The following is a 24,616-nucleotide window of genomic DNA, read 5'->3' as shown; positions in this document are numbered from 1 at the left end:
CCCCACTTGTACCTGGGTGTTCCCCCCCTCCCCAAATGGGGTCCCCACTTCTACCAGGGGTGTCCCCACTCCCCCTGGGGGTGTCCCCACCTCCCCAAAGGGGGTCCCCACATGTCCCAGGGTATCCCCCCCTCCCCAAATAGGGTCCCCAGATGTACCTGGGTGACCCCCCACCCACCCAAATGGGGTCCCCAAATGTCCCAGGGTGTCCCCCACTCCCCCTGGGGGCATTCCCCCCTCCCCTAACGGGGTCCCCATTTGTACCTGGGTGCCCCCCACCCACCCAAATGGGGTCCCCCCCTTACCCAAATGGGGTCCCCATTTACCCCTATTGGGGTCCCCGCTTGTACCTGGGTGTCCCCCCCTCCCCAAATGGGGTCCCCACATGTCCCAGGGTGTCCCCACTCCCCCTGGGGCTGTCACCTCCTGCCCAAATGGGGTCCCCACGTGTACCTGGGTGCCCTCCACCCACCCAAACGGGCTCCCCACTCACCTTGAGGGTGTCCCCCCCTCCCCAAATGGGGTCCCCACATGTCCCGGGGTGCCCCCCACCCACCCAAATGGGGTCCCCATTTTTACCTGGGTGTCCCACCCCTCCCCAAATGGGGTCCCCACATGTCCCAGGGTGCCCCACTCCCCCCGGGGGCATCCCCCCCTCCCCAAATGGGGTCCCCACATGTCCCGGGGTGCCCCCCACCCACCCAAATGGGGTCCCCATTTTTACCTGGGTGTCCCCCCCTCCCCAAATGGGGTCCCCACATGTCCCGGGGTGCCCCCCACCCTCCCAAATGGGGTCCCCCCCCCTACCCAAATTGTGTCCCCACATATCCCAGTGCCTCCCCCAACCCTTTCCCCCCTCTCTCCCCCCCGCCTCTCTCTAACCCCGATCCTGCCCCTCCCCAGCCATGCACACTCCAGCTCCGGCCGAACTCTTCATCTCTGGAGCCCTCCCCGGCTCGGGCACCTTCCCCTCCTCATCGGCGCTGGGTCCCTACCAGCACCCGGCGTCCTTCGGCGGCCGCAGCTTCCCGGTGGGGTCCCCGCTGAGCCTTCCCGAGGCCGCCTTCAGCCCCGGTTCCAACGGGCTGCTGTCCCCGCACGACCCTCTGCTGCACATCAAGCCCACGCAGCCCGCCGTGCCCTCCTCGCTGGGCTTCGACCGCCTGGGCTCGGCCGTGCTGGGCTCGGCGCTGCCCGCGCAGACCCCTCCGTACCGGCCCGCTCCCAGTTCCTCCCAGTTCAACCTGCTGGCGGCGGCCGAGCAGCCCCCTCAGCTCTACAACGCTCCCGTGTTCGGCGGCGCCAACGCGGCGGGCGGCGGCGATCGCGCCATATCGCGACAGGACAGCGTCATCAAGCACTACCAGCGGCCGGGCGCGGCTCAGCCGCAGCTGCCGCCGGCGCCGGGGCTGCAGCATTACCTGAGCTGCGGCGGCTCCTACCAGCAGGTGCCGGCTCACCGCGCCCCGCTGTCCTGCAGCCCGCTGGGCGAGCAATCCCCGGCCAGCTCCGAGGGCTCGGGGCAGCCTCCCAAAGCCGCTCCCGCGGCGCCGCGCCCCGAGCCGGGATACCGGCCCATCATCCAGTCCCCGGGCTACTCCGGCGGCGCCAGCGCCGCGGGCAACGGCGGCGCGGCCGGCGGCAACGGCGGCAAATCCAAGAGTTACTCGGCGTCGCGGCAGCCGCCGCGCTCCACCAACACGCCCAAGTGCCAGAGCAGCTACACGCCCAGCACGCCCAAGCCCAGCTCGGTGATCGCCAGCCAGTCGCCGGCCTACTCGCCGGGCCAGCCGCCCCAGAGCCTGCTGGCCATGGGGGCAGGCCCCGGCTACAGCGCCCCCGGCGCGCCCCAGAGCCTGGCGGGGACGGCGCAGCCCGCGGGGGGATTCGGCGCGGGCCAGGCCGCGGACATGGGCGGCAAAGGCGGCGGGTACCAGGCCGGGGGCCAAGGCGGGCAGCAAGGGGGGCTGCAGCCCTGCGTGAGCGCCGCGGGCACCTACTCGCCCGAGCAGCTGCAGGCGCTGCCCTACGGCGTCCAGCCCGAGGGGGCGCAGGCGGGGGGCTACGGGCCGCCCGCCCCCTCGCAGGGTTTGCCCACCGCCAGCCCCTCGCTGAGCTACAGCACCACCGGGCACTCGCCCGCCATGCCCGGGCCGCCGCCGCTGCCCTACGCCGGCCTGGGCGGCTCCAGCCCCTCGCCCATCATCCGCCCGCTGCAGTCGCCGCCGGCGGCGCGGCCGCAGAGCGGAGCCTCGCCGGGACAGTCGCAGAAATACCTGGGCTCGGTGCTGTCGCCGTCGTTCATGGCCCCGCAGGGCTACGGGGCCGCTCCGGGCGGGGGGCTCGAGAGGCAGCAGCCGCCAGCCCCACCGGGAGCGCCCCCCAGTTTCGGCAAAGGGGCCAAAGGCGAGGCGGAGCTGCTGGCGGCGGAGCGCAGCGAGGACGAGGATTTCCTGATCCAGCACCTGCTGCAGGCGCCCAGCCCGCCCCGAGAGGGGCTGGGGGGCTGCGAGGAGCGCCCCAAAACCTTGGGGGGCTACGGGGGGGCGCTGGGCAAGGAGGAGCGGTACCAGCTGCAGAGCGTGATCCGGCCCAACTCCAACCTGGAGGCGCCGCTGGAGCTGGCGCTGCTCAAGGAGAAGAAGAAGCCGGAGAGAGGCAAAGAATTCCGGGGCGCCAGCGGAGCAGGAGGAGGAGGAGGAGGGGGAGGCGGCGAGGTGGCGGCCACCTCGGTGGTGCACTACGGCCACCAAGCGCCGCCCGCCATGGACACGTACGAGCTGAAGAAGCCGCCCGAGCACCTGGCCGGGGGCAAGGAGCTGGGCCAGCCGCCGCCTCCGCACTCGTACCTGCCCAAAACGCCCGAGCACGGGCGGCTGGTGGGCGAGGGACCCCCGCTGGAACCCCACAACCTCCTGCTGGACCCTTCCCCGGAGCTGGGCGCGTCTCTGCTGCCCTCGGTGCTCACGCACACGCAGAGCCAGCTGCACCCGCGGCCCAAGGGCCGAGCGCCGCTGGACGTTCACCTGCTGGAGCAGCAGCGGATGCCGCCCCCTCCGCCGCCCCCTCCGCCGCCCCCCGCTGCCCCCTCGGCTCCCCCGGCCCCTCCGGCCGCCCCTTCCCCGCAGCTGCTGCTCGAAGCTCACCTGCACCAGGTGCGCTCGCAAGGCCTGGACCCGCAGGCCCCGCCGCCGCTGCCCCCCGACTCCATGGAGGTGTTGCCCCCTCCCCAGGAAATCCAGGACTTCTTGGAGCCCCCCCTGGGCTTGGAGCCGCACCTGGGGCAGAGCGCGGGGGTGCAGGGACCCCCCGGGCACCTGCTGGACCCCGAGGGGGGGGTCCCGGCCGTGCCCCCCGAGGCCAAGGATCAATTTTCGGAAGGGGGGAGCCCCGCCGGGGGCAAGGGGCGTTTCGTGCCCCTCACGTCCATCTGCTTCCCGGACGCTCTGCTGCAGGACGAGGACCGCGGCTTCTTCCCCGGCATGGAGGACATGTTCGGGCCCCCGCCCGAGGATTTCCCCAAGCCCAGCGAGGAGGAGGAGGAGGAAGGCAGCGCCAACGCGGCCGGGCTGGAAGCGGCGCGGCCCGAGGGGATGAAAGCGCCCCCTCCTTACGACATGGGGCAGAGCTACCCCTCGTTCTGCTCGCAGGACGGGGGCGCCGCCGGGGAGCCCCCCCAGCTGGGGCTGGAGCCCCCCAAGCACGAGTTGCCCTCCACGGTGAACGCGGAGCCGCTGGGCTTGATCCAGAGCACGGGCGACGGGGGTCCCAAACCCCCTCCTCCTCCTCTGAGCACCCCTTTATTCTGCTCCTCCAAACCCAAAAAGCTGCTGAAAACTTCCTCCTTCCACCTGCTCCGCAAGCGGGACCCCTTCCCGCCGCCAAAAAAAACCTACGCGCAGGAGTACGAGTTCGAGGATGATGAGGATAAAGCCGACGTGCCCGCCGACATCCGCCTGAACTCGCGGCGCCTCCCGGACCTGCTGCCCGACCTCATCTCCAGCTGCCGCCGCCCTCCGCTCACCCCCATGGGCGACATCGATTTCTGCCCCCACCCCGGCGCTCACGCCGCCCCCAAGAAGCGAGGCCGCAAACCCACCAAGCCCAAGCGGGAAGGGCCGCCCCGGCCCCGGGGCAGGCCCAGGATCCGGCCCCTGGAGCCGCCCGGGTTCCCCGAGGGAGCCAAGAGGCCGCGGGGCAGGGGCCGAGGACGGGGCAAGAAGGGCGGAGAGGACGGAGAGGGGATGGAGCCGCTGCGGCCGCTCAAGGTGAGGGGTTTGGGGTGCTCGGAATGGGCGGGAAACGGCACAAAATGGGGGGGTTTGGGGTGCTCGGAATGGGCCAAAAATGGCACAAAATTGGGGGGTTTGGGGTGCTCGGAATGGGCTGGAAACGGCACAAAATTGGGGGGTTTGGGGTGCTCGGAATGGTCCTAAAATGACCCAAAATTGGGGGTTTGGGGTGCTCGGAATGGTCCCAAAATTCCCCAAAATTGGGGGGTTTGGGGTGCTCGGAATGGGCTGGAAATGGCACAAAATTGGGGGGATTGGGGTGCTTGGAATGGGCTGGAAATGGCACAAAATGGGGGTTTGGGGTGCTCGGAATGGGCCAAAAATGGCACAAAATTGGGGGTTTGGGGTGCTTGGAATGGGCCAAAAATGACCCAAAATTGGGGGTTTGGGGTGCTCGGAATGGGCTGGAAATGGCACAGAATGGGGGTTTGGGCTGCTTGGAATGGGCTGGAAATGGCCCAAAATTGGGGGGTTTGGGGTGCTCGGAATGGGCTGGAAATGGCACAAAATTGGGGGGTTTGGGGTGCTTGGAATGGGCTGGAAATGGCACAAAATTGGGGTTTGGGGTGCTCGGAATGGGCGGGAAACGGCACAAAATTGGGGTTTGGGGTGCTTGGAATGGGCTGGAAATGGCCCAAAATTGGGGGGTTTGGGGTGCTTGGAATGGGCCAAAAATGGCCCAAAATTGGGGGTTTGGGGTGCTCGGAATGGGCTGGAAATGGCCCAAAATTGGGGGGTTTGGGGTGCTCGGAATGGTCCCAAAATGACCCAGAATTGGGGTTTGGGGTGCTTGGAATGGTCCCAAAATGACCCAAAATTGGGGGTTTGGGGTGCTCGGAATGGGCGGGAAACGGCACAAAATTGGGGGGTTTGGAGTGCTCGGAATGGGCCGGAAATGGCCCAAAATTGGGGGGTTTGGGGTGCTTGGAATGGGCTGGAAATGGCCCAAAATTGGGGGGTTTGGGGTGCTCGGAATGGGCCGGAAATGGCCCAAAATTGGGGGGTTTGGGGTGCTTGGAATGGGCCAAAAATGGCACAAAATTGGGGGGTTTGGGGTGCTCGGAATGGGCTGGAAATGGCCCAAAATTGGGGTTTGGGGTGCTCGGAATGGGCTGGAAATGGCACAAAATTGGGGGGTTTGGGGTGCTTGGAATGGTCCCAAAATGACCCAGAATTGGGGTTTGGGGTGCTTGGAATGGTCCCAAAATTCCCCAAAATTGGGGGTTTGGGGTGCTCGGAATGGTCCCAAAATTCCCCAAAATTGGGGGTTTGGGGGGTTTGGGGTGCTCCATATGGTCTCAAAATTGGGATTTTAAGGGGTTTGGGGTGCTCAGAATGGTCCTAAAATGACCCAAAATTGGGGTTTGGGGGTTTGAGGTGCTTGGATTGGTCCCAAAATTGGGGTTTTGGGGTTTGGGGTGCTCAGAATGGTCCAAAATTCCCCAAAATTGGAGGTTTGGGGTTTGGGGTGCTCAGAATGGTCTCAAAATGCCCCAAAATTTGGGTTCCACCCCCAGATCAACCTGGCCGTGTCTGTGCGGGGGTCAGTGGGTCCCAGTACAAACCAGTACAAACCAGTGACCCCCTCAGATCAAACTGGGGGTGTCTGGGGAGGGTCAGGCTATCCCAGTATAAACCAGTATAAACCAGTATAAACCAGTATAAACCAGTAACCCCCCCTAGATCAAACTGGGGGTGTCTGTGGAGGGTCAGGCTATCCCAGTATAAACCAGTACAAACCAGTATAAATCAGTGACCCCCCCTCAGATCAAACTGGGGGTGTCTGGGGAGGGTCAGGGATGGATCAGGGGGTCCCAGTATGGACCAGTATGAACCAGTGACCCCCCCCAGATCAAACTGGGGGTATCTGGGGGGGGGGGGGGGGTCGATGCGTCCCAGTATAAACCAGTATAACCCAGTGACCCCCCAGATCAAACTGGGAGTGCTGATGGTTGGGTCAGGGTTATCCCAGTACAAACCAGTATAACCAGTACAAACCAGTATAAACCAGTGACCCCCTCAGATCAAACTGGCTATGTCTGTGGATGGATTGGTGTCTCCCAGTACAAACCAGTATAACCAGTATCCCTTCTCTCTCCCCACAGATCAAACTGGGGCTGTCTATGGGGGATCAGGGATTGATCAATGTGTCCCCCAGTATAACCAGTATAACCAGTATAACCAGTATAACCAGTATCCCCCTTTTCTCTCCCCACAGATCAAACTGGGGGTGATGATGGTTGGATCAGGGGTTCTCCCAGTACAAACCAGTACAAACCAGTATAACCAGTACCCCTTCTCTCTCCCCACAGATCAAACTGGGGCTGTCTGAGGGTGATCAGGCGTTGATCAATGTGTCCCCCAGTATAACCAGTATAACCAGTATCCCTTCTCTCTCCCCACAGATCAAACTGGGGGTGTCTGTGGGGGATCAGGGATTGATCAATGTGTCTCCCAGTACAAACCAGTACAAACCAGTATAACCAGTACCCCTTCTCTCTCCCCACAGATCAAACTGGGGCTGTCTGGGGGGATCAGGCATTGATCAATGTGTCTCCCAGTACAAACCAGTATAACCAGTATCCCTTCTCTCTCCCCACAGATCAAACTGGGGGTGTCTGAGAGGGATCAGGGATTGATCAATGTGTCTCCCAGTATAACCAGTATAACCAGTACCCCTTCTCTCTCCCCACAGATCAAACTGGCCGTCTCCAAACCCGAGCCCGCCCCTCCCCCCGCCCCCCCCGGCGCCCCGCCCCCGTTCCCGGGGGTCCCCGAGGCGCCCCCGGAGCCCCCCCAGAGCCGCATGAAGCAGAAGCTGCGCGAGGTGGAGGAGAAGCAGCCCGAGATGAAGTCGGGCTTCATGGCCTCCTTCCTGGACTTCCTCAAATCCGGGAAGCGCCAGCCCCTCCCGCCCAGCCCTTCCAAGCCCCCCAAAGTCGGGACCCCCCAAAATTTCCCGCTGGGGGGGTCGCTGGAGGCGGGGGAGGGCGGCGAGGGGCTGGTGATGGCCGGGTGCCCCTCGCCCTGCAAGCGCCTGGACGAGGAGCTCAAGAGGAACCTGGAGACGCTGCCCTCGTTCTCCAGCGACGAGGAGGACTCGGTCAGCAAGAACCAGGACCTGCAGAAGAGCATCAGCTCGGCCATCTCGGCGCTGGACGAGCCCCCCGAGCGCAGGGAACCCCCTGAGGCGCCAGGTGAGAGGGGTACCCACCTGCCAGGACCTGGGGCTGGGGCATAGAGAGCACCCAGGGGCTCATAGAGAGCATAGGGAGCTGCCAGGACCTGGGGCTGGGGCATAGAGAGCATAGGGAGCTGCCAGGAGTTCATAGGGAGCTGCCAGGACCTGCCAGGGGTTCATAGAGAGCACCCAGGGACTCATAGAGAGCACCCAGGGGCTCATAGAGAGCATAGGGAGCTGCCAGGAGTTCATAGGGAGCTGCCAGGACCTGGGGCTGGGGCATAGAGAACATGGGGAGCTGCCAGGAGTTCATAGAGAGCACCCAGGGGCTCATAGAGAGCATAGGGAGCTGCCAGGACCTGCCAGGGGTTCATAGAGAGCACCCAGGGGCTCATAGAGAGCATAGGGAGCTGCCAGGAGTTCATAGGGAGCTGCCAGGACCTGCCAGGGGCTCATAGAGAGCGCCCAGGGGCTCATAGAGAGCATAGGGAGCTGCCAGGACCTGGGGCTGGGGCATAGAGAGCATAGGGAGCTGCCAGGAGTTCATAGGGAGCTGCCAGGACCTGCCAGGGGTTCATAGAGAGCACCCAGGGACTCATAGAGAGCACCCAGGGGCTCATAGAGAGCATAGGGAGCTGCCAGGACCTGCCAGGGGTTCATAGAGAGCATAGGGAGCTGCCAGGACCTGCCAGGGGCTCATAGAGAGCACCCAGGGGCTCATAGAGAGCATAGGGAGCTGCCAGGAGTTCATAGGGAGCTGCCAGGAGTTCATAGGGAGCTGCCAGGACCTGCAGCAGAGCATCAGCTCGGCCATCTTGGCCCTGGACGAGCCCCCCGAGCGCAGGGAACCCCCTGAGGCGCCAGGTGAGAGAGATACGGACCTGCCAGGACCCTTAGAGAGCAGCCAGAACCATCCAGGAGTTCATAGAAACCTTCCAGGACCTTCCAGGGGTTCATAGGGACCTTCCAGGACCCATAGAGATCTTCCACGTGTTCATAGGAACCTTCCAGGGGTTCATAGGGACCTTCCAGGACCTGACATGGGTTTAAAGGAACCTTCCAGGACCCATAGAGAGCATCCAGGGGTTCATAGGAACCTTCCAGGACCTTCCAGGGGCTTGTAGAGTCCTTCCAGAAGTTCATAGAGAACATCCAGGGGTTCATAGAGACCTTCCAGGACCTGCCAGGGGTTCAGAGAGAGCACCCAGGGGCTCATAGAGAGCATAGGGAGCTGCCAGGACCTGCAGCAGAGCATCAGCTCGGCCACGAATGAGCCCCCCGAGCGCAGGGAACCCCCTGAAACACCAGGTGAGACCTGCCAGGACCCTTAGAGAGCATCCAGAACCATCCAGGAGTTCATAGAAACCTTCCAGGGGTTCATAGGGACCTTCCGGGACCTTCCAAGGGTTCATAGGAACCTTCCAGGACCCATAGAGATCTTCCAGGGACTTATAGAGACCTTCCAGGACCTGCCAGGGGTTGATAGAGACCTTCCAGAGTTTCATGGTGACCTTCCAGGACCTTGCAGGGGTTCATAGGGGACCTTCCAGAACCTGCCATGGGTTCATGGGGACCCTCCAGGGGTTCATGGTGACCTTCCAGGACCTGCTAGGGGTTCATGAGGGCGTTCCAGGGGTTCTCAGGACCCTTCTAGGACCCTTCCAGGACCTGCCAGGGGTCTCCATTACCCATCCAGGGTTTCATGGTGACCTTCCAGGACCTGCCAGGTGTTCATAGGGACATTCCAGGGTTTCATGGTGACCTTCCAGGACCTGCCAGGGGTTCATAGGGACATTCCAGGGTTTCATGGTGACCTTCCAGGACCTGCCAGGTGTTCATAGGGACATTCCAGGGTTTCATGGTGACCTTCCAGGACCTGCCAGGTGTTCATAGGGACATTCCAGAGTACATAGGGATCTTCCAGGACCTGCCAGGGGTTCATGAGGATGTTCCAGGGATTCTCAGGACCCTTCCAGGACCTGCCAGGGCTCTCCATGACCCTTCCAGGACCTGCCAGGGGTTGATGAGGACGTTCCAGGGCTCTCCATGACCCTTCCAGGACCTGCCAGGGGTTGATGAGGACGTTCCAGGGCTCTCCATGACCCTTCCGGGACCTGCCAGGGGTTGATGAGGACGTTCCAGGGCTCTCCATGACCCTTCCAGGACCCCCCTAACTCTGTTTCTCTCTTTTATTTCTCTTTTCCAGCCGCCCCCCCCCCGGAGGATCCCCCCCCTTCCCCTCCCCCCGCCCCTCCCGAGCCCCCCCAGCCCGAGGCCGCCCCCGCTCCCCCCCCCGCCCCGGGCACCCCCCCGGCCGCTCCCGGGGCCGTTCCCGTTCCCGGGGGGTCCCCGAGCCCCCCGGGGGGGTCCCCGGAGCCGCCCGAGCCCCCCGAGCGCCCCCTGCACCTGGCACAGAAGCAGGGAACGGCCGCCGTGTGCGGGGACACCAGCGACGAGGAGGAGAGCGGGGGAGAGGGCATCTTCAGGGAGAGGGACGAGTTCGTGGTGAGGGTGGAGGACATCCCTGCGCTCAAGGTGAGACTGGGACAGACTGGGAGGGGACTGGGATGGACTGGGATGGACTGGGATAAACTGGGAGGGACTGGGAGGCGAAGAGAGGGGAGTGAGAGGCACTGGGAGTGAGGACATGGCACTGGGAAAGGAATTGGGATGGACTGGGATAAACTGGGAGGGACTGGGGACACCAGCGACGAGGAGGAGAGCGGGGGAGAGGGCATCTTCAGGGAGAGGGACGAGTTCGTGGTGAGGGTGGAGGACATCCCTGCGCTCAAGGTGAGACTGGGAGGGACTGGGAGGGACTGGGATGGACTGGGAGTGAACTGGGATGGACTGGGAGGGACTGGGATAGACTGGGAGGGACTGGGATAGACTGGGAGGGACTGGGATGGACTGGGAGGGACTGGGAGGGACTGGGAGGGGACTGGGGACACCAGCGACGAGGAGGAGAGCGGGGGAGAGGGCATCTTCAGGGAGAGGGACGAGTTCGTGGTGAGGGTGGAGGACATCCCTGCGCTCAAGGTGAGACTGGGAGGGACTGGGAGGGGAGTGGGATGGACTGGGAGGGACTGGGATAAACTGGGAGGGACTGGGAGGCGAAGAGAGGGGAGTGAGAGGCACTGGGAGTGAGGACATGGCACTGGGAAAGGGACTGGGAAAAGGACTGGGAGGCACTGGGAGAGACTTTGAGGACACTGGGAGGACACTGGAAGGGCACTGGCATAGACTGGGAGGGACTGGGATAAACTGTGAGGGACTGGGGACACCAGCGACGAGGAGGAGAGCGGGGGAGAGGGCATCTTCAGGGAGAGGGACGAGTTCGTGGTGAGGGTGGAGGACATCCCTGCGCTCAAGGTGAGACTGGGACAGACTGGGAGGGGACTGGGATGGACTGGGATGGACTGGGATAGACTGGGATAAACTGGGAGGGACTGGGAGGCGAAGAGAGGGGAGTGAGAGGCACTGGGAGTGAGGACATGGCACTGGGAAAGGGACTGGGAGGCACTGGGAGAGACTTTGAGGGCAGTGAGATGGACTGGGAGGGACTGGGATGGACTGGGACAGCACTGGGATGGACTGGAAGGGATTGGGAGTCAGGATGTGGTACTGGGAAGGGAACTGGGAGGGACTGGGATGGACTGGGATAGACTGGGAGGCGAACAAAGGGGAGTGAGAGGCACTGGGAGTGAGGACATGGCACTGGGAAAGGAATTGGGATGGACTGGGATAAACTGGGAGGGACTGGGGACACCAGCGACGAGGAGGAGAGCGGGGGAGAGGGCATCTTCAGGGAGAGGGACGAGTTCGTGGTGAGGGTGGAGGACATCCCTGCGCTCAAGGTGAGACTGGGACAGACTGGGAGGGGACTGGGATGGACTGGGATGGACTGGGAGGGACTGGGATAAACTGGGACAGACTGGGATAGACTGGGAGTGAACTGGGATGGACTGGGAGGGACTGGGATAGACTGGGAGGGACTGGGAGGCAAAGCGAGATGAGTGGGAGACATTGGGAGTGAGGACATGGCACTGGGAAAGGGACTGGGATGGACTTTGAGGACACTGGGAGAGACTTTGAGGACACTGGGATAGACTGGGAGGGGAATGGGATAAACTGGGATGGACTGGGAGGCAAAGCGAGGGGAGTGGGAGTAAGGACATGGCACTGAGGAAAGGCACTGAGGCACTGGGAGAGACTTTGAGGGCAGTGAGATGCACTGGGAGGGACTGGGATGGACTGGGATAAACTGGGAGGGACTGGGATAAACTGGGAGTGAACTGGGATAAACTGGGAGGGACTGGGATAGACTGGGAGTGAACTGGGATAAACTGGGAGGGACTGGGATAGACTGGGAGTGAACTGGGAGGGGAGTGGGAGTAAGGACGTGGCACTGAGGCACTGGGAGAGACTTTGAGGGCACTGGGAGGGCACTGGGATGGACTGGGATGGACTGGGAGTGAGGACTTGGCACTGGGAAAGGAACTGGGGATGGACTGGGATAGACTGGGAGGGACTGGGAGGGGAACAAAGGGGAGTGAGAGGCACTGGGAGTGAGGACATGGCACTGGGAAAGGGACTGGGAGGCACTGGGAGAGACTTTGAGGGCACTGGGATGGACTGGGATAAACTGGAAGTCAGGACGTGGCGCTGGGAAAGGAACTGGGATGGACTGGGAGGGACTGGGATAGACTGGGAGGCACTGGGAGAGTCTGGAGAGTACTGGGAGAGACTTAGAGAGCACTGGGATGGACTGGGAGGAACTGGGATAAACTGGGAGGGGAGCGGGAGGGACTGGGAGAGACTCCACTCACGGAACTGGGGTTGAACTGGGATTGAACTGGGATTGAACTGGTGTTTAACTGTGATTGAACTGGGATTGAACTGGGATTGAACCGGGATTGAACTGGTGTTTAACTGGGATTGAACTGGTGTTTAACTGGTGTTTAACTGGGATTGAACTGGGATTGAACTGGTGATTAACTGGGATTGAACTGGGATTGAACCAGGATTGAACTGGTGTTTAACTGGGATTGAACTGGTGTTTAACTGGTGTTTAACTGGGATTGAACTGGGATTGAACTGGTGTTTAACTGGGATTGAACTGGTGTTTACCTGTTGTTTAACTGGGATTGAACTGGGATTGAACTGGTGTTTACCTGTTAACTGGGATTGAACTGGTGTTAACTGGTGATTAACTGGGGGAATTTGGGGGGTCTGGAGGAGGATTTGGGGCAGAATTTGGGGTTTTTGGGGGGTTCCTGTGGCCCTGGATGGGTCTGGATGGATCTGAGTGGATTTGGGATGGTTTTGGGATGGATTTGGGGTGAATTTTTGGGGTTCTGACCCCCCAAATCTCCCCAGCTGGCGCTGCAGACGGGCCGGGAGCCGCCACTTGTGGGGGATTTTGGGGGATTTTGGGGGATTTTTGGCGTTCCTGTGACTCTGGATGGGTCTGAGTGGATTTGGGATAGATTTGGGATGGATTTGGGATGGATTTAGGGTGGGTTTAGGGTGGATTTTTGGGGTTCTGACCCCCCAAATCTCCCCCAGCTGGCGCTGCAGACGGGCCGGGAGCCGCCGCTTTTTGGGGGATTTTTGGGGATTTTCTGTGGCTTTTTGGGGTTCCTGTGACTCTGGATCAATCTGGGTGGTTTGGGGTGGATTTGGGATGGATTTAGGATAGATTTGGGGTGAATTTTTGGGGTAAATTTGGGGTGGATTTTTGGGGTTCTGAATCCCCAAATCTCCCCCCCAGCTGGCGCTGCAGATGGGCCAGGAACCGCTGCTTTTTGGGGGATTTTGGGGGATTTTTGGCATTCCTGTGACTCTGAATGGCTCTGGATGGATCTGAAGGATTTAGGATGGATCTGGGATGGATTTGGGGTGGATTTGGGGTGAATCTGGGATGGATTTGGGGTGAATTTTTGGGGTTCTGACGCCCCAAATCTCCCCCCAGCTGGCGCTGCAGACGGGCCGGGAGCCGCCGCTTTTGGGGGATTTTGGGGGATTTTGGGGGATTTTTGGCGTTCCTGTGACTCTGGATGGGTCTGAGTGGATTTGGGGTGGATTTGGGATGGATTTGGGATGGATTTAGGGTGGGTTTAGGGTGAATTTTTGGGGTTCTGACGCCCCAAATCTCCCCCAGCTGGTGCTGCAGACGGGCCAGGAGCCGCCGCTTTTGGGGGATTTTGCTGGGATTTTTGGGGGGATTTTTGGGGGATTTTTGGGGTTCCTGTGACCCCAAATGGCTCTGGATGGATTTGGGATGGTTTTGGGGTGGGTTTAGGGTGAATTTTTGGGGTTCTGACGCCCCAAATCTCCCCCCAGCTGATGCTGCAGATGGGCCAGGAGTCACCGCTTTTGGGGGATTTTTGGGGGGATTTTTGGGGGGATTTTTGGGGTTCCTGTGACCCCAAATGGCTCTGGATGGATTTGGGATGGTTTTGGGGTGGGTTTAGGGTGAATTTTTGGGGTTGTGACGCCCCAAATCTCCCCCCAGCTGATGCTGCAGATGGGCCAGGAGTCACCGCTTTTGGGGGATTTTTGGGGGGATTTTTGGGGGATTTTTGGGGTTCCTGTGACCCCAAATGGCTCTGGATGGATTTGGGATGGTTTTGGGGTGGGTTTAGGGTGAATTTTTGGGGTTCTGACCCCCCAAATCTCCCCCAGCTGGCGCTGCAGACGGGCCGGGAGCCGCCGCCCATCTGGAGGGTGCAGAAGGCGCTGCTGCAGAAATTCACCCCCGAGATCAAGGACGGGCAGCGCCAGTTCTGCGCCACCAGCAACGTGAGTGGCACCCCAAAACCACCCGGGGGTACCCCAAAAACACCCGGGGATACCCCAAAAATATCGGGGATAACCCAAAAACACCCGGGGATACCCCAAAAATATCATGGATACCCCAAAAACACCCGGGGCACCCCAAAAACACCCGGAGATACCCCAAAAACACCCGGGGATACCCTGAAAATATTGGGGATGCCCCAAAAACACCCGGGGATACCCTAAAAACACACGGGGATACCCCAAAACCACCCGGGGATACCCTAAAAATATCATGGATGCCCCAAAAACACCCGGGGATACCCCAAAAACACCCGGGGGTACCCTAAAAATATCGGGGATACCCCAAAAACACCCGGGGATACCCCAAAAACACCCGGGGATACCCTAAAAATATTGGGGATACCCCAAAAACACCCGGGGATACCCCAAAAACACCCGGGGATACCCAAAAACACCCGGGGATACCCTAAAAATATCATGGATACCCCAAAAACACCCGGGGATACCCTAAAAATATCGGGGATACCCCAAAAACACCCGGGGATACCCTAAAAGCACCCGGGGATACCCTAAAAATATCGGGGATACCCCAAAAACACCCGGGGATACCCTAAAAACACCCGGGGGTACCCTAAAAATATCGGGGATACCCCAAAATCACCCGGGACACCCCAAAAAAACCCCCAAACCTGTGGGGATAACCCTGAACTGAAAAACCCCAACCCGAACCCAGGGTGTGTCACTAAAATCTGAGAAAAAACCATCAAATTTTCCCTAAAAATGGGGGATTTGGGAGCTCTCTCTGAATTTTGGGGCACCCCAAAAACTGTGGGGACCCCAAAAGGAACCCCAAAAATTGGGGGAACCCCCCCCCTGAACTTGAGGGAGCTGGGAGAGCCCCCCCCAAAACCCCAAAATCTGAGATCCCTCCCCAAAATGTTGAATCCTGCCCCAGAAATGGGAATTTTGGGGTTCCCGGTGGATTTTGGGGTCGATTTTGGGGTCTCTGAGGGATTTTGGGGGTTTTTGGGGGGGATTTTGGGGTCCCTGGGGTGATTTTGGGGTCGATTTTGGGGTCTCTGAGGGATTTGGGGGTTCCTGGGATGGTTTTGGGGTGGATTTTTGGGGTATTTTTCTGTATTTTGGGGGATTTTTTTGGGATTTTTGGGTATTTTGGGGTGCAGAGATTTTGGGGTGCCCCTGACCCCCATTTGTGCCCCCCCCTCCCCCGCAGTCCCTGGGCTATTTTGGGGACCCCAAGCACCAAAACCCCAAATTTGGGGGTCCCTGGGATGGTTCTGAGGGGGATTTTGGGGAGATTTTTTTATTTTTGTGGATTTTGGGGTCATTTTTGGGGTATTTTGGGGTGCAGAGGATTTTGGGGTGCCCCTGACCCCCCCATTTTTGCCCCTCCCCCGCAGTACCTGGGGGGTACCCGGGATGGTTCAGGGTGGATTTTTGGGGGATTTTGGGGGGATTTTTGGGGGATTTTTGTGTATTTCGGGTTAACTTTTGGGGTGGATTTTTGGGGGATTTTGGGGTGTTTTGCAGGTGATTTTGGGGTGCAGAGGTTTTGGGGTGCCCCTGACCCCCCATTTTTGCCCCTCCCCCGCAGTACCTGGGGGGTACCGGGGATGGTTTGGGGTGGATTTTTGGGGTGGATTTTTGGGGGATTTTTGTGTATTTTGAGTTAATTTTGAGTTAATTTTGGGGGGATTTTTTTTTTATTTTTGGGGATTTTGGGGTGCAGAGGTTTTGGGGTGCCCCTGACCCCCCATTTCTGCCCCTCCCCCCGCAGTACCTGGGCTATTTTGGGGATGCCAAGCACAGGTACCAGCGGCTCTACGTGAAGTTCCTGGAGAACGTCAACAAGAAAGATTACGTGAGGGTGTGCTCCAGGAAACCCTGGCACCGGCCCCTGGCACTCAGGTGGGCACCTGGGCACACCTGGGCACACCTGGGGACATGGGGACACACCTGGGCACACCTGGGGACACACCTGGGCACATGGGGGCAGTGAGGGTGTGCTCCAGGAAACCCTGGCACCGGCCCCTGGCACTCAGGTGGGCACCTGGGCACACCTGGGAGCATCTGGGCACACCTGGGAGTACTTGGGGACACCTGGGCACACCTGGGGGCACACCTGGACTCACCTGGACACACCTGGGGACACTTGTGGAGGCCTGTGGGCACACCTGGGCACATCTATGGGTACTTGGGCACACCTGGGGGCAGCTGGGGACACACCTGGGCGCACTGGGCACACCCAAGGGACACCTGGGAGCATTTGGGGACACCTGAGACACTTGGGGTTCACCTGGGCACACTTGAGGACACACCTGGGCACACCAAAACACACCTGGGCACACACCTGGGGACAGCTGGGCACACTTGTGGGCACATCTGGGGACACCTGTGGGTACTTGGGGACACCTGGGCACACCTGTGGGCACATCTGGGGACACCTGTGGGTACTTGGGGACACCTGGGCACACCTGAGGGTACCTGGGGCACACCTGTAGACACACCTGGGGACACACCTGGGGACACCTGAGGGTACTTGGGGACACCAGGGGCACCTGGGCACACCTGGGAGTACCTGGGCACACCTGAGGGTCCCTGGGGACACCCGGGCACACCTGTGGGCACACCTGGCCACACCCCCCTCTAACCCCTCCCCCTTTTTTTCCCCTCCCCCAGGAGACAAACCCACCCCAAACCCAGCGCCCCCAAACCCCCTCCCCCCCCCAAACCCGAGCCTGCGGAAAAACCCCAAAAATCGGAAAAAACCCCAAAAACCGAAAAACCCCAAAAAGCCGAGAAACCGCCCCGGAACGAGGCCGCCCCTCCCCCCCCCGCGCCGGCCGCGGGGCCCCCCCGGGCCCCCCCCGGCCCCCCCAAGGCCAAACCGAAGCCCCCCAAGGTGAAGGCGGAGCCCCCCCCCAAAAAGAGGAAAAAGTGGCTCAAGGAGGCGGCGACGACGTCGGAGTCGGAATCCAGCGGGGACCCCCAGAGCGAGGAGGGTGAGAACGGGGGGACCCCGAATTTGGGGAGGGGGAACCCGAAACTGGGGGGTGGGGAACCCGAAATTTGGGGGGAGGGGACCCAGAAATTTGGGGGGAGGGAACCCGAAATTTGGGGGGGGGACACCGAATTTGGGGAGGGGGAACCCGAAATTTGGGGGGGGGACACCGAAATTTGGGGGGGGGGGGGGGCCGAAATTGGGGGGTGGGGAACCCGAAATTTGGGGGGGAGGGGACCCAGAAATTTGGGGGTAGGGGACCCAGAAATTTGGGGGGAGGGGACCCAGAATTTTGGAGGGGGAAACCTGAAATTTGGGGGGGGGGGGAATGCTGAAATTGGGGGGGGGAACCCGAAATTTGGAGGACGGAACCCGAAATTTGGGGGGGGACCCCGAAATTTGGATGGGGGGGAACCCGAAATTTGTGGGGGGGGAAACCCCAAAATTTGGGGAGAGAACCCAGAAATTTTGGGGGCGGGGAGGGGGGGGGAATCCTGGGATTTTGGAGAGGACCCCAAAATTTGGAGACAGGACCCCGAATTTGGGGGGCGAAGTCCAGGATTTGGGGAGGGAACCTGCTCTGCCTTAAATGGGCGTGGTTCCCTTAAAGGGTGTGGCTCTCAAAGGGGCGTGGCTCTGCCTTAAAGGGCCAGCGCTCCTTTATAACTGGGGTGTGTCCCTGAGTTGTGGGCGGGGTTTTCCCCCTTTTTGGGAGGTGGGCGTGTCCCTCCACCTCTCCCCTTAAAGGGCCAGCGCTCCCCTAAAAGGGTGTGACTCTCAAAGGGGCGTGGCTCTCCCTTAAAGGGGCATGGCTCTTCCTTAAAGGGCCAGCACTCTTTTATAACAGGGGCGTGTCTTCAACGTGTGGGCGGGGTTTTCCCCCTATTTGGGAGGTGGGCGTGTCTTCCCTTAAAGGGGCCACGCTCCTTTATAACTGGGATGTGTCTCCAAATTGTGGGTGGGGTTTTCCCCCATTTTTGGGAGGTGGGTGTGTCCCTGTGCCCCTCCCCTTAAAGGGCCAGCAGTCCCTTAAAAGGGTGTGACTCTCAAAGGGGCGTGGCTCTCCCTTAAAGGGCCAGCACTCCTTTAGAACAGAGGTGTGTTTCCAAATTGTGGGCGGGGGTTTTTCCCCTTTTTGGGGGTGGGCGTGTCCCCGTGCCCCTCCCCTTAAAGGGCCAGCACTCCTTTAGAACAGGGGCGTGTTTCCAACTTGTGGGTGGGGTTTTTTCCTTTTTTGGTAGGTGGGCGTGTCTTCCCTTAAAGGGCCAGCACTCCTTTATAACTGGGATGTGTCTCCAAATTGTGGGCGGAGTTTTTCCCCTTTTTGGGGGTGGGCGTGTCCCCGTGCCCCTCCCCTTAAAGGGCCAGTGCTCCTTTATAACAGGGGTGTATCTCCAAGTTGTGGGCAGGGTTTTTTCCTTTTTTGGTAGGTGGGTGTGTCTTCCCTTAAAGGGCCAGCGCTCCCTTATAAGGGTGTGACTCTCAAAGGGGCGTGGCTCCCTTAAAGGGGCGTGGCTCTTAAAGGGCCACCGCTCCTTTAGAACAGGGGTATGTCTCTGAGTTGTGGGTGGGGTTTTTCCCTTTTCTGGGAGGTGGGCGTGTCTTCCCTTAAAGGGCCAGTGCTCCTTTATAACAAGGGTGTATCTCCAAGTCGTGGGCGGGGATTTCTTCTCCTTTCCGAGGGGGGGGCGTGTCCCCGCGGCCCTCCCCTTAAAGGGCCAGCACTCCTTTAGAACAGGGGTGTGTTTCCAAATTGTGGGCGGGGTTTTTTCCCCTTTTTGGGGAGGTGGGCGTGTCCCCGCGGCCCTCCCCTTAAAGGGGCCGTGTCCCGCAGAGCGGGCCCCGCCGGGGCGGGTGCTGAACACGCGGGCCATGAAGGAAATGTACCGGAGCTACGTGGAGATGTTGGTCAGCACCGCCCTGGACCCCGACATGATCCAGGCCCTGGAGGACACCAACGGTGAGCCCCGCCCCTCCCCCCCTCCCAGGGACCCCCCAAAAGCTGCCCCTGACCCCCCCGTGCCCCCCCAGATGAGCTGTACCTGCCCCCCATGCGCAAGATCGACGGCATCCTCAACGACCACAAGAAGAAAGTGCTCAAGAGGGTGAGCCTGAACCCCAGCCTGCAGGTGAGGGGGGCTGGGGGGTCCTGGGGGGCTTGGGGGAGGGTCCTGGGAGGGGATCTGGGGGGTTTGGGGGGCCCTGGGAGGGATCTGTGGGGTTTGGGGGGGCTGGGGGGTCCTGGGGGGCTTGGGGGAGGGCCCTGGGAGGGGATCTGTGGGGTTTGGGGGGCATCGGTGGGGTTTGGGGGGATCCTGGCAGGGATCTGTGGGGTTTGGGGAGGGATCTGTGGGGTTTGAGGGGGGATCTGTGGGGTTTTGGGGGTCCTGGCAGGGATCTGTGGGGATTGGGGGATCCTTGCAGGGATCTGTGGGGTTTTGGGGGATGCTTGCAGGGATCTGTGGGGTTTTGGGGCGCCTTGCAGGGATTTTTGGGGTTTGGGGGGGATCTGTGGGGGTTTGGGGGGTCCTTGCAGGGATTTTTGGGGTTTGGGGGGGATCTGTGGGGTTTGGGGGGTCCTTGCAGGGATCTGTGGGGTTTGGGGGGGATCTGTGGGGGTTTGGGGGACCCTTGCAGGGATTTTTGGGGTTTGGGGGCCCCTGGCAGGCACCCGTGTCTCCAGGGCAGTCAGTGCCAGGGCCTGGGGGGATCAGGAGGGTCTGTGGGGCCGGGGGTGACCTGTGGAGCTCAGGTGACAGCGGTGACCCCTGTGTGACCCCGTGGTGACCCCTGTGTGACCCTGTATGACTCTGTGTGACCCCTGTGTGACCCTGTGTGACCCTGTGTGACCCTGTATGACCCCGTGTGACCCTGTGTGTCCCTGTGTGTCCCCTGTGTGACCCTGTATGATCCCTGTGGTGACCCCGTGTGACCCTGTATGACCCTGTGTGTCCCTGTATGACCCTGTGTGACCCTGTATGACCCTGTGTGACCCCTGTGTGTCCCTGTGTGACCCTCTGTGACCCCTGTGTGACCCCTGTGTGACCCTGTATGACCCTGTATGACCCTGTGTGACCCTGTGTGACCCCTGTGTGACCCTGTGTGACCCCTGTGTGTCCCTGTATGACCCTGTGTGACCCCGTGTGACCCCGTGTGACCCCTGTGTGACCCCTGTGTGACCCCGTGGTGACCCCTGTGTGACCCTGTGTGTCCTTGTGTGTCCCTGTATGACCCTGTGTGTCCCCTGTGTGACCCTGTATGACCCCGTGGTGACCCTGTGTGACCCTGTGTGTCCCTGTGTGACCCTGTGTGACCCCGTGTGACCCCGTGTGACCCCGTGTGACCCCGTGTGACCCCTGTGTGACCCTGTGTGACCCCGTGGCTGGCAGGAGGCCCTGCACACGTTCCCCCAGCTGCACGCAGAGCCCGGCGAGTCCCTGGTGCGCCTGCGCCCGGGCGGGGACCCCTACAACCGCAAAACGCTCAGCAAGGTCAAGAGGAGCGTGGGCAAACCCCAGGTACGGGATTGGGGGCCCTAAATGGGGTTTGGGGGGTCCTAAATGGGGTTTGGGGGGTCACAGGTGGGGTTTGGGGGGTCCTAAATGGGGTTTGGGGGGTCCCAGGTGGGGTTTGGGGGGTCCCAGGTGGGGTTTGGGGGGTCCTAAATGGGGTTTGGGGGGTCCATGGGATCCCTACACCCCAAAACGCTCAGCAAGGTCAAGAGGAGCGTGGGCAAACCCCAGGTACGGGGCCATGGGGTACCTGAGGGCTCCCAGGTGGGTTTGGGGGTCCCCAGCTGTGTCTGGGGGTCCCAGGAGATCCCCAGGTGGGTTTGAGGGGCCTCAGGCGGGTTTGAGGGATCCCCACGTGGGTTTGGGATCCCCAGGTGGGTCTGGGGGTCCTGGGGGGTCCCCAGGGGGTTTTGGGGGTCCTGGGGGGTCCCCAGGTGGGGTCTGGGGGGTCTCAGGTGGCTCTGGGGGGTCCCTGAGCTCCGCTGTCCCCGCAGGAGTTCAAGGTGGAGGTGGAGAAGTCGTTCCTGTACACGCTGTACCACTCCCTGCACCACTACAAATACCACACCTTCCTGCGCTGCAAGGACGAGGTGAGGGCACCTGGGGACACCTGGGGACACCTGGGGGACACCCCCTTGTCACCTGTGACACCCCCTTGTCACCTGGGCCATCCCTCTGTCCCCATGTCCCCCACACCTTCCTGCGCTGCAAGGACGAGGTGAGGGCACCTGGGGACACCTGGGACACCTGGGGGACACCTGGGGACACCTGGGGGACACCTGGGGGACACCTGGGACACCTGGGGGACACCTGGGGGACACCTGGGCCATCCCCTGTCACCTGGGCCATCCCCTGTCACCTGGGCCACCCCTCTGATCCCCCACATCACTTCTCTGTCCCCTCACGCTGGCCACCCCACTGACCACTCCCCACCTCTCGGACCCCTCCCCACCCCTCTGTCCCCTCCCGGCCCCTCTGTCCCCTCCCCGCTGACCGTTCCCTGTCCCACTGACCGTTCCCTGTCCGTCTGTCCCCTCCCCGCTGACCGTTCCCTGTCCGTGTGTCCTTTCCCCGCTGACCGTTCCCTGTCCCACTGACCGTTCCCTGTCCGTCTGTCCCCTCCCCGCTGACCGTTCCCTGTCCGTCTGTCCCCTCCCCACTGACCATTCCCTGTCCGTGTGTCCCCTCCCCGCTGACCGTCCCCTGTCCGTGTGTCCCCTCCCCGCTGACCATTCCCTGTCCCACTGCCCATTCCCTGTCCGTGTGTCCCCTCCCCGCTGACCGTTCCCTGTCTGTCTGTCCCCTCCCCACTGACCGTTCCCTGTCCGTGTGTCCCCTCCCTGCTGACCGTTCCCTGTCCGTCTGTCCCCTCCCCGCTGACCATTCCCTGTCCCACTGACCGTTCCCTGTCCGTCTGTCCCCTCCCCGCTGACCGTTCCCTGTCCGTGTGTCCCTTCCCCGCTGACCGTTCCCTGTCCGTCTGTCCCTTCCCCACTGACCGTTCCCTGTCCCACTGACCATTCCCTGTCCGTCTGTCCCCTCCCCGCTGACCGTTCCCTGTCCCACTGACCGTTCCCTGTCCGTGTGTCCCCTCCCCGCTGACCGTTCCCTGTCCGTGTGTCCTTTCCCCACTGACCGTTCCCTGTCCATCTGTCCCTTCCCCGCTGACCGTTCCCTGTCCGTCTGTCCCCTCCCTGCTGCCCATTCCCTGTCCGTGTGTCCCCTCCCCGCTGACCGTTCCCTGTCCGTCTGTCCCCTCCTCGCTGACCGTTCCCTGTCCGTGTGTCCCTCCCCGCTGACCGTTCCCTGTCCGTGTGTCCCCTCCCCGCTGACCGTCCCCTGTCCGTGTGTCCCCGCAGACGACGGCCATCGAGGGCCGCGCCGAGGACCTGGGCCAGGAGGAGGTGGTGCAGCGCTGCATGCGCAACCAGCCCTGGCTCGAGCGCCTCTTCGACTCCTTCAGCGACCTCCTGGCCCAGGCGCGCGCCAAGTGCGCCTGAACCCCCCCCCGGAAACGGGGATCCCCCCCCCCGGCCCCCCAAAAAACCGGGGTGACACCCCCGGGATGGAGAGGGGACAAGCCCGGGAGCAAGGACTGAACCTCCCGCCACGGGGATGGACGGACGGACGGACGGACGGATGGAGCTGCCGGGATGGGGACACCTGGACTCCCCCAACCCCACAGTGGGACACCCCAAAATACGGGGGACCCCCCCCCCAAAATGGGGACAAACCGCCTAAAAGATGGGGACCCCCCCCTTCCCCAAAAACGGGGTGACAGCCCCGGGATGGAGGGGGGACAAGGACGGAACCTCCCGCCATGGGGACGGAGCTGCCGGGACGGGGACACCAACGTGGGGGAGACCCCCAGCAAAATACGAGGACCGCCCCCCCCCCCCAAAAACGGGGATCCCCCTAAAAATGGGGGGACCCCCCCAAAAGATGGGGGATTGCCCCCAAAAATGGGGTGAGAGCCGCAGAACAGCAGCGGGGACAAGGACTGACCCTCGTGCCATGGGGACACCAGTGTGGGGGAGACACCCCCCCCTTCCCCAGTGGGGCGCCCCAAAATACGAGGAGCCCCCCCTAAAATATAGGGACCCCCCAGGATATGGGGACCACCCCCAAAATTTGAGAACTTCCCCAAAATCGGAGATCCCCACACACAAAAATGGGGTGACACCCCCAGAATGGCAGAGGGGACAAGGTCTGCACCTCCCACCCTGGGGACACCAATGTGGAGGGGGCGCCCCAAAATATGGGGGGACCGCCCCCCCAAAAAAATTGGGACCATCCCCAAAGCCCCTCAAAATGGGAAAAGGGGGGGAGGGTTTGGGATAAGGATTGAAGCTCCTGGGATGGGAGTGGGGACACACCTGAGACCCCCTCCCAACCACCAGGGCACCCCAAAATTCGGGGGGGGGGTCCCCAAAAATGGGAGGGGGGCACGCCCAGGATTTGGGGGATCCCCTGGGGGTGGGACGGCGCCCCAAAAATGAGGACACCCCAAAAACGGGGACAGCTCTGGGGGAACCCCGACCCCCCGCCAGGAGACAACGACCCCCCCCCAAAATTGGGGGACACCTCCCCCCACGAGCTGCACCCCAAAAATGGTGACGATCTCCCCCCCCCCCCCCTTTGAGGACAGCCCTCCCCCCAAAATTGGGGCACCCCCTTTTTAGGGACCCCCCCCCCCCCAAAATCACCCAGCAGGGTCCGTGTGTCCCCCTCCCCCTTTTTCTCTGGGGTGGGGGGGCACAGATACAGGGACCCCCCCCCCAAAAGAACAAAAAAGAGGTGTCCCCACCCCCACCCGAATCGGGGGGTCCCCCAAAAAACGCCCCCCCCGGCGGAGCCCCCCTATTTATATATATGTATAAATGTCTATTAGCAGCCCCCTCTCTCCGCCCGGGGGGGGCCCCAAGTTTGGAGGGGGTCCCTAATTTTTGGGGGGGGGGGGCGCCCCAACATCGGTGTCCCCTTGGGCTCCCCCAAAATCCCAGGCAGCCAACAGGGTTTTTTTGGGGTGGGGTGGGGGGGGTCCCCCAAAATTTGCCCCCCCCCTCCCTCCGCCCTTTCCGGGACCACCCCTCACCCCCCCCCCTCGAGGGGAAGCTGTACATAAATTTGGGGGGGGGGGGGGGGGCTCATGGGGGGGGTCCAAAGTTGGGGGGGGGCCCTGCCAAGGGATGGGGAGGGGTCCCCAAAATCACCATCAGCCCCCCCCAACCCCCCCTGCCGAGCTATTTATTGCCAAGTTACCCCCCCCCCCCCCCCCCGGATGAATTTGGGGGGGGTTAAAAGG

At 61.8% G+C, this 24,616-nt stretch overlaps 1 protein-coding gene across 1 annotated transcript in view; it reads left to right on the top strand.

The window, feature by feature from the left end:
• Positions 1-24,390, top strand: part of PRR12 (proline rich 12) — a 34,350-nt gene extending 9,960 nt beyond the window's left edge. Inside the window, exons 4-15 of the mRNA XM_066571475.1 lie at positions 904-4,268; positions 6,988-7,489; positions 8,176-8,337; positions 9,680-10,008; positions 14,161-14,277; positions 16,076-16,206; positions 16,978-17,300; positions 19,134-19,259; positions 19,331-19,428; positions 20,689-20,817; positions 21,306-21,401; positions 22,671-24,390. Of these exons, the coding sequence (XP_066427572.1) occupies positions 904-4,268; positions 6,988-7,489; positions 8,176-8,337; positions 9,680-10,008; positions 14,161-14,277; positions 16,076-16,206; positions 16,978-17,300; positions 19,134-19,259; positions 19,331-19,428; positions 20,689-20,817; positions 21,306-21,401; positions 22,671-22,811 (5,519 nt within the window). The 3' untranslated portion in view covers positions 22,812-24,390. The remainder of the gene's footprint in view (positions 1-903; positions 4,269-6,987; positions 7,490-8,175; positions 8,338-9,679; positions 10,009-14,160; positions 14,278-16,075; positions 16,207-16,977; positions 17,301-19,133; positions 19,260-19,330; positions 19,429-20,688; positions 20,818-21,305; positions 21,402-22,670) is intronic.
• The last annotated feature ends 226 nt before the right edge of the window (positions 24,391-24,616 follow it).

Source organism: Molothrus aeneus, unplaced genomic scaffold (assembly GCF_037042795.1).
Source record: "Molothrus aeneus isolate 106 unplaced genomic scaffold, BPBGC_Maene_1.0 scaffold_70, whole genome shotgun sequence".
NCBI classification, from domain to species: domain Eukaryota; kingdom Metazoa; phylum Chordata; class Aves; order Passeriformes; family Icteridae; genus Molothrus; species Molothrus aeneus.
Note: the sequence above shows the minus strand (reverse complement) of the source record. Positions and strands in the feature narration are given on the sequence as shown.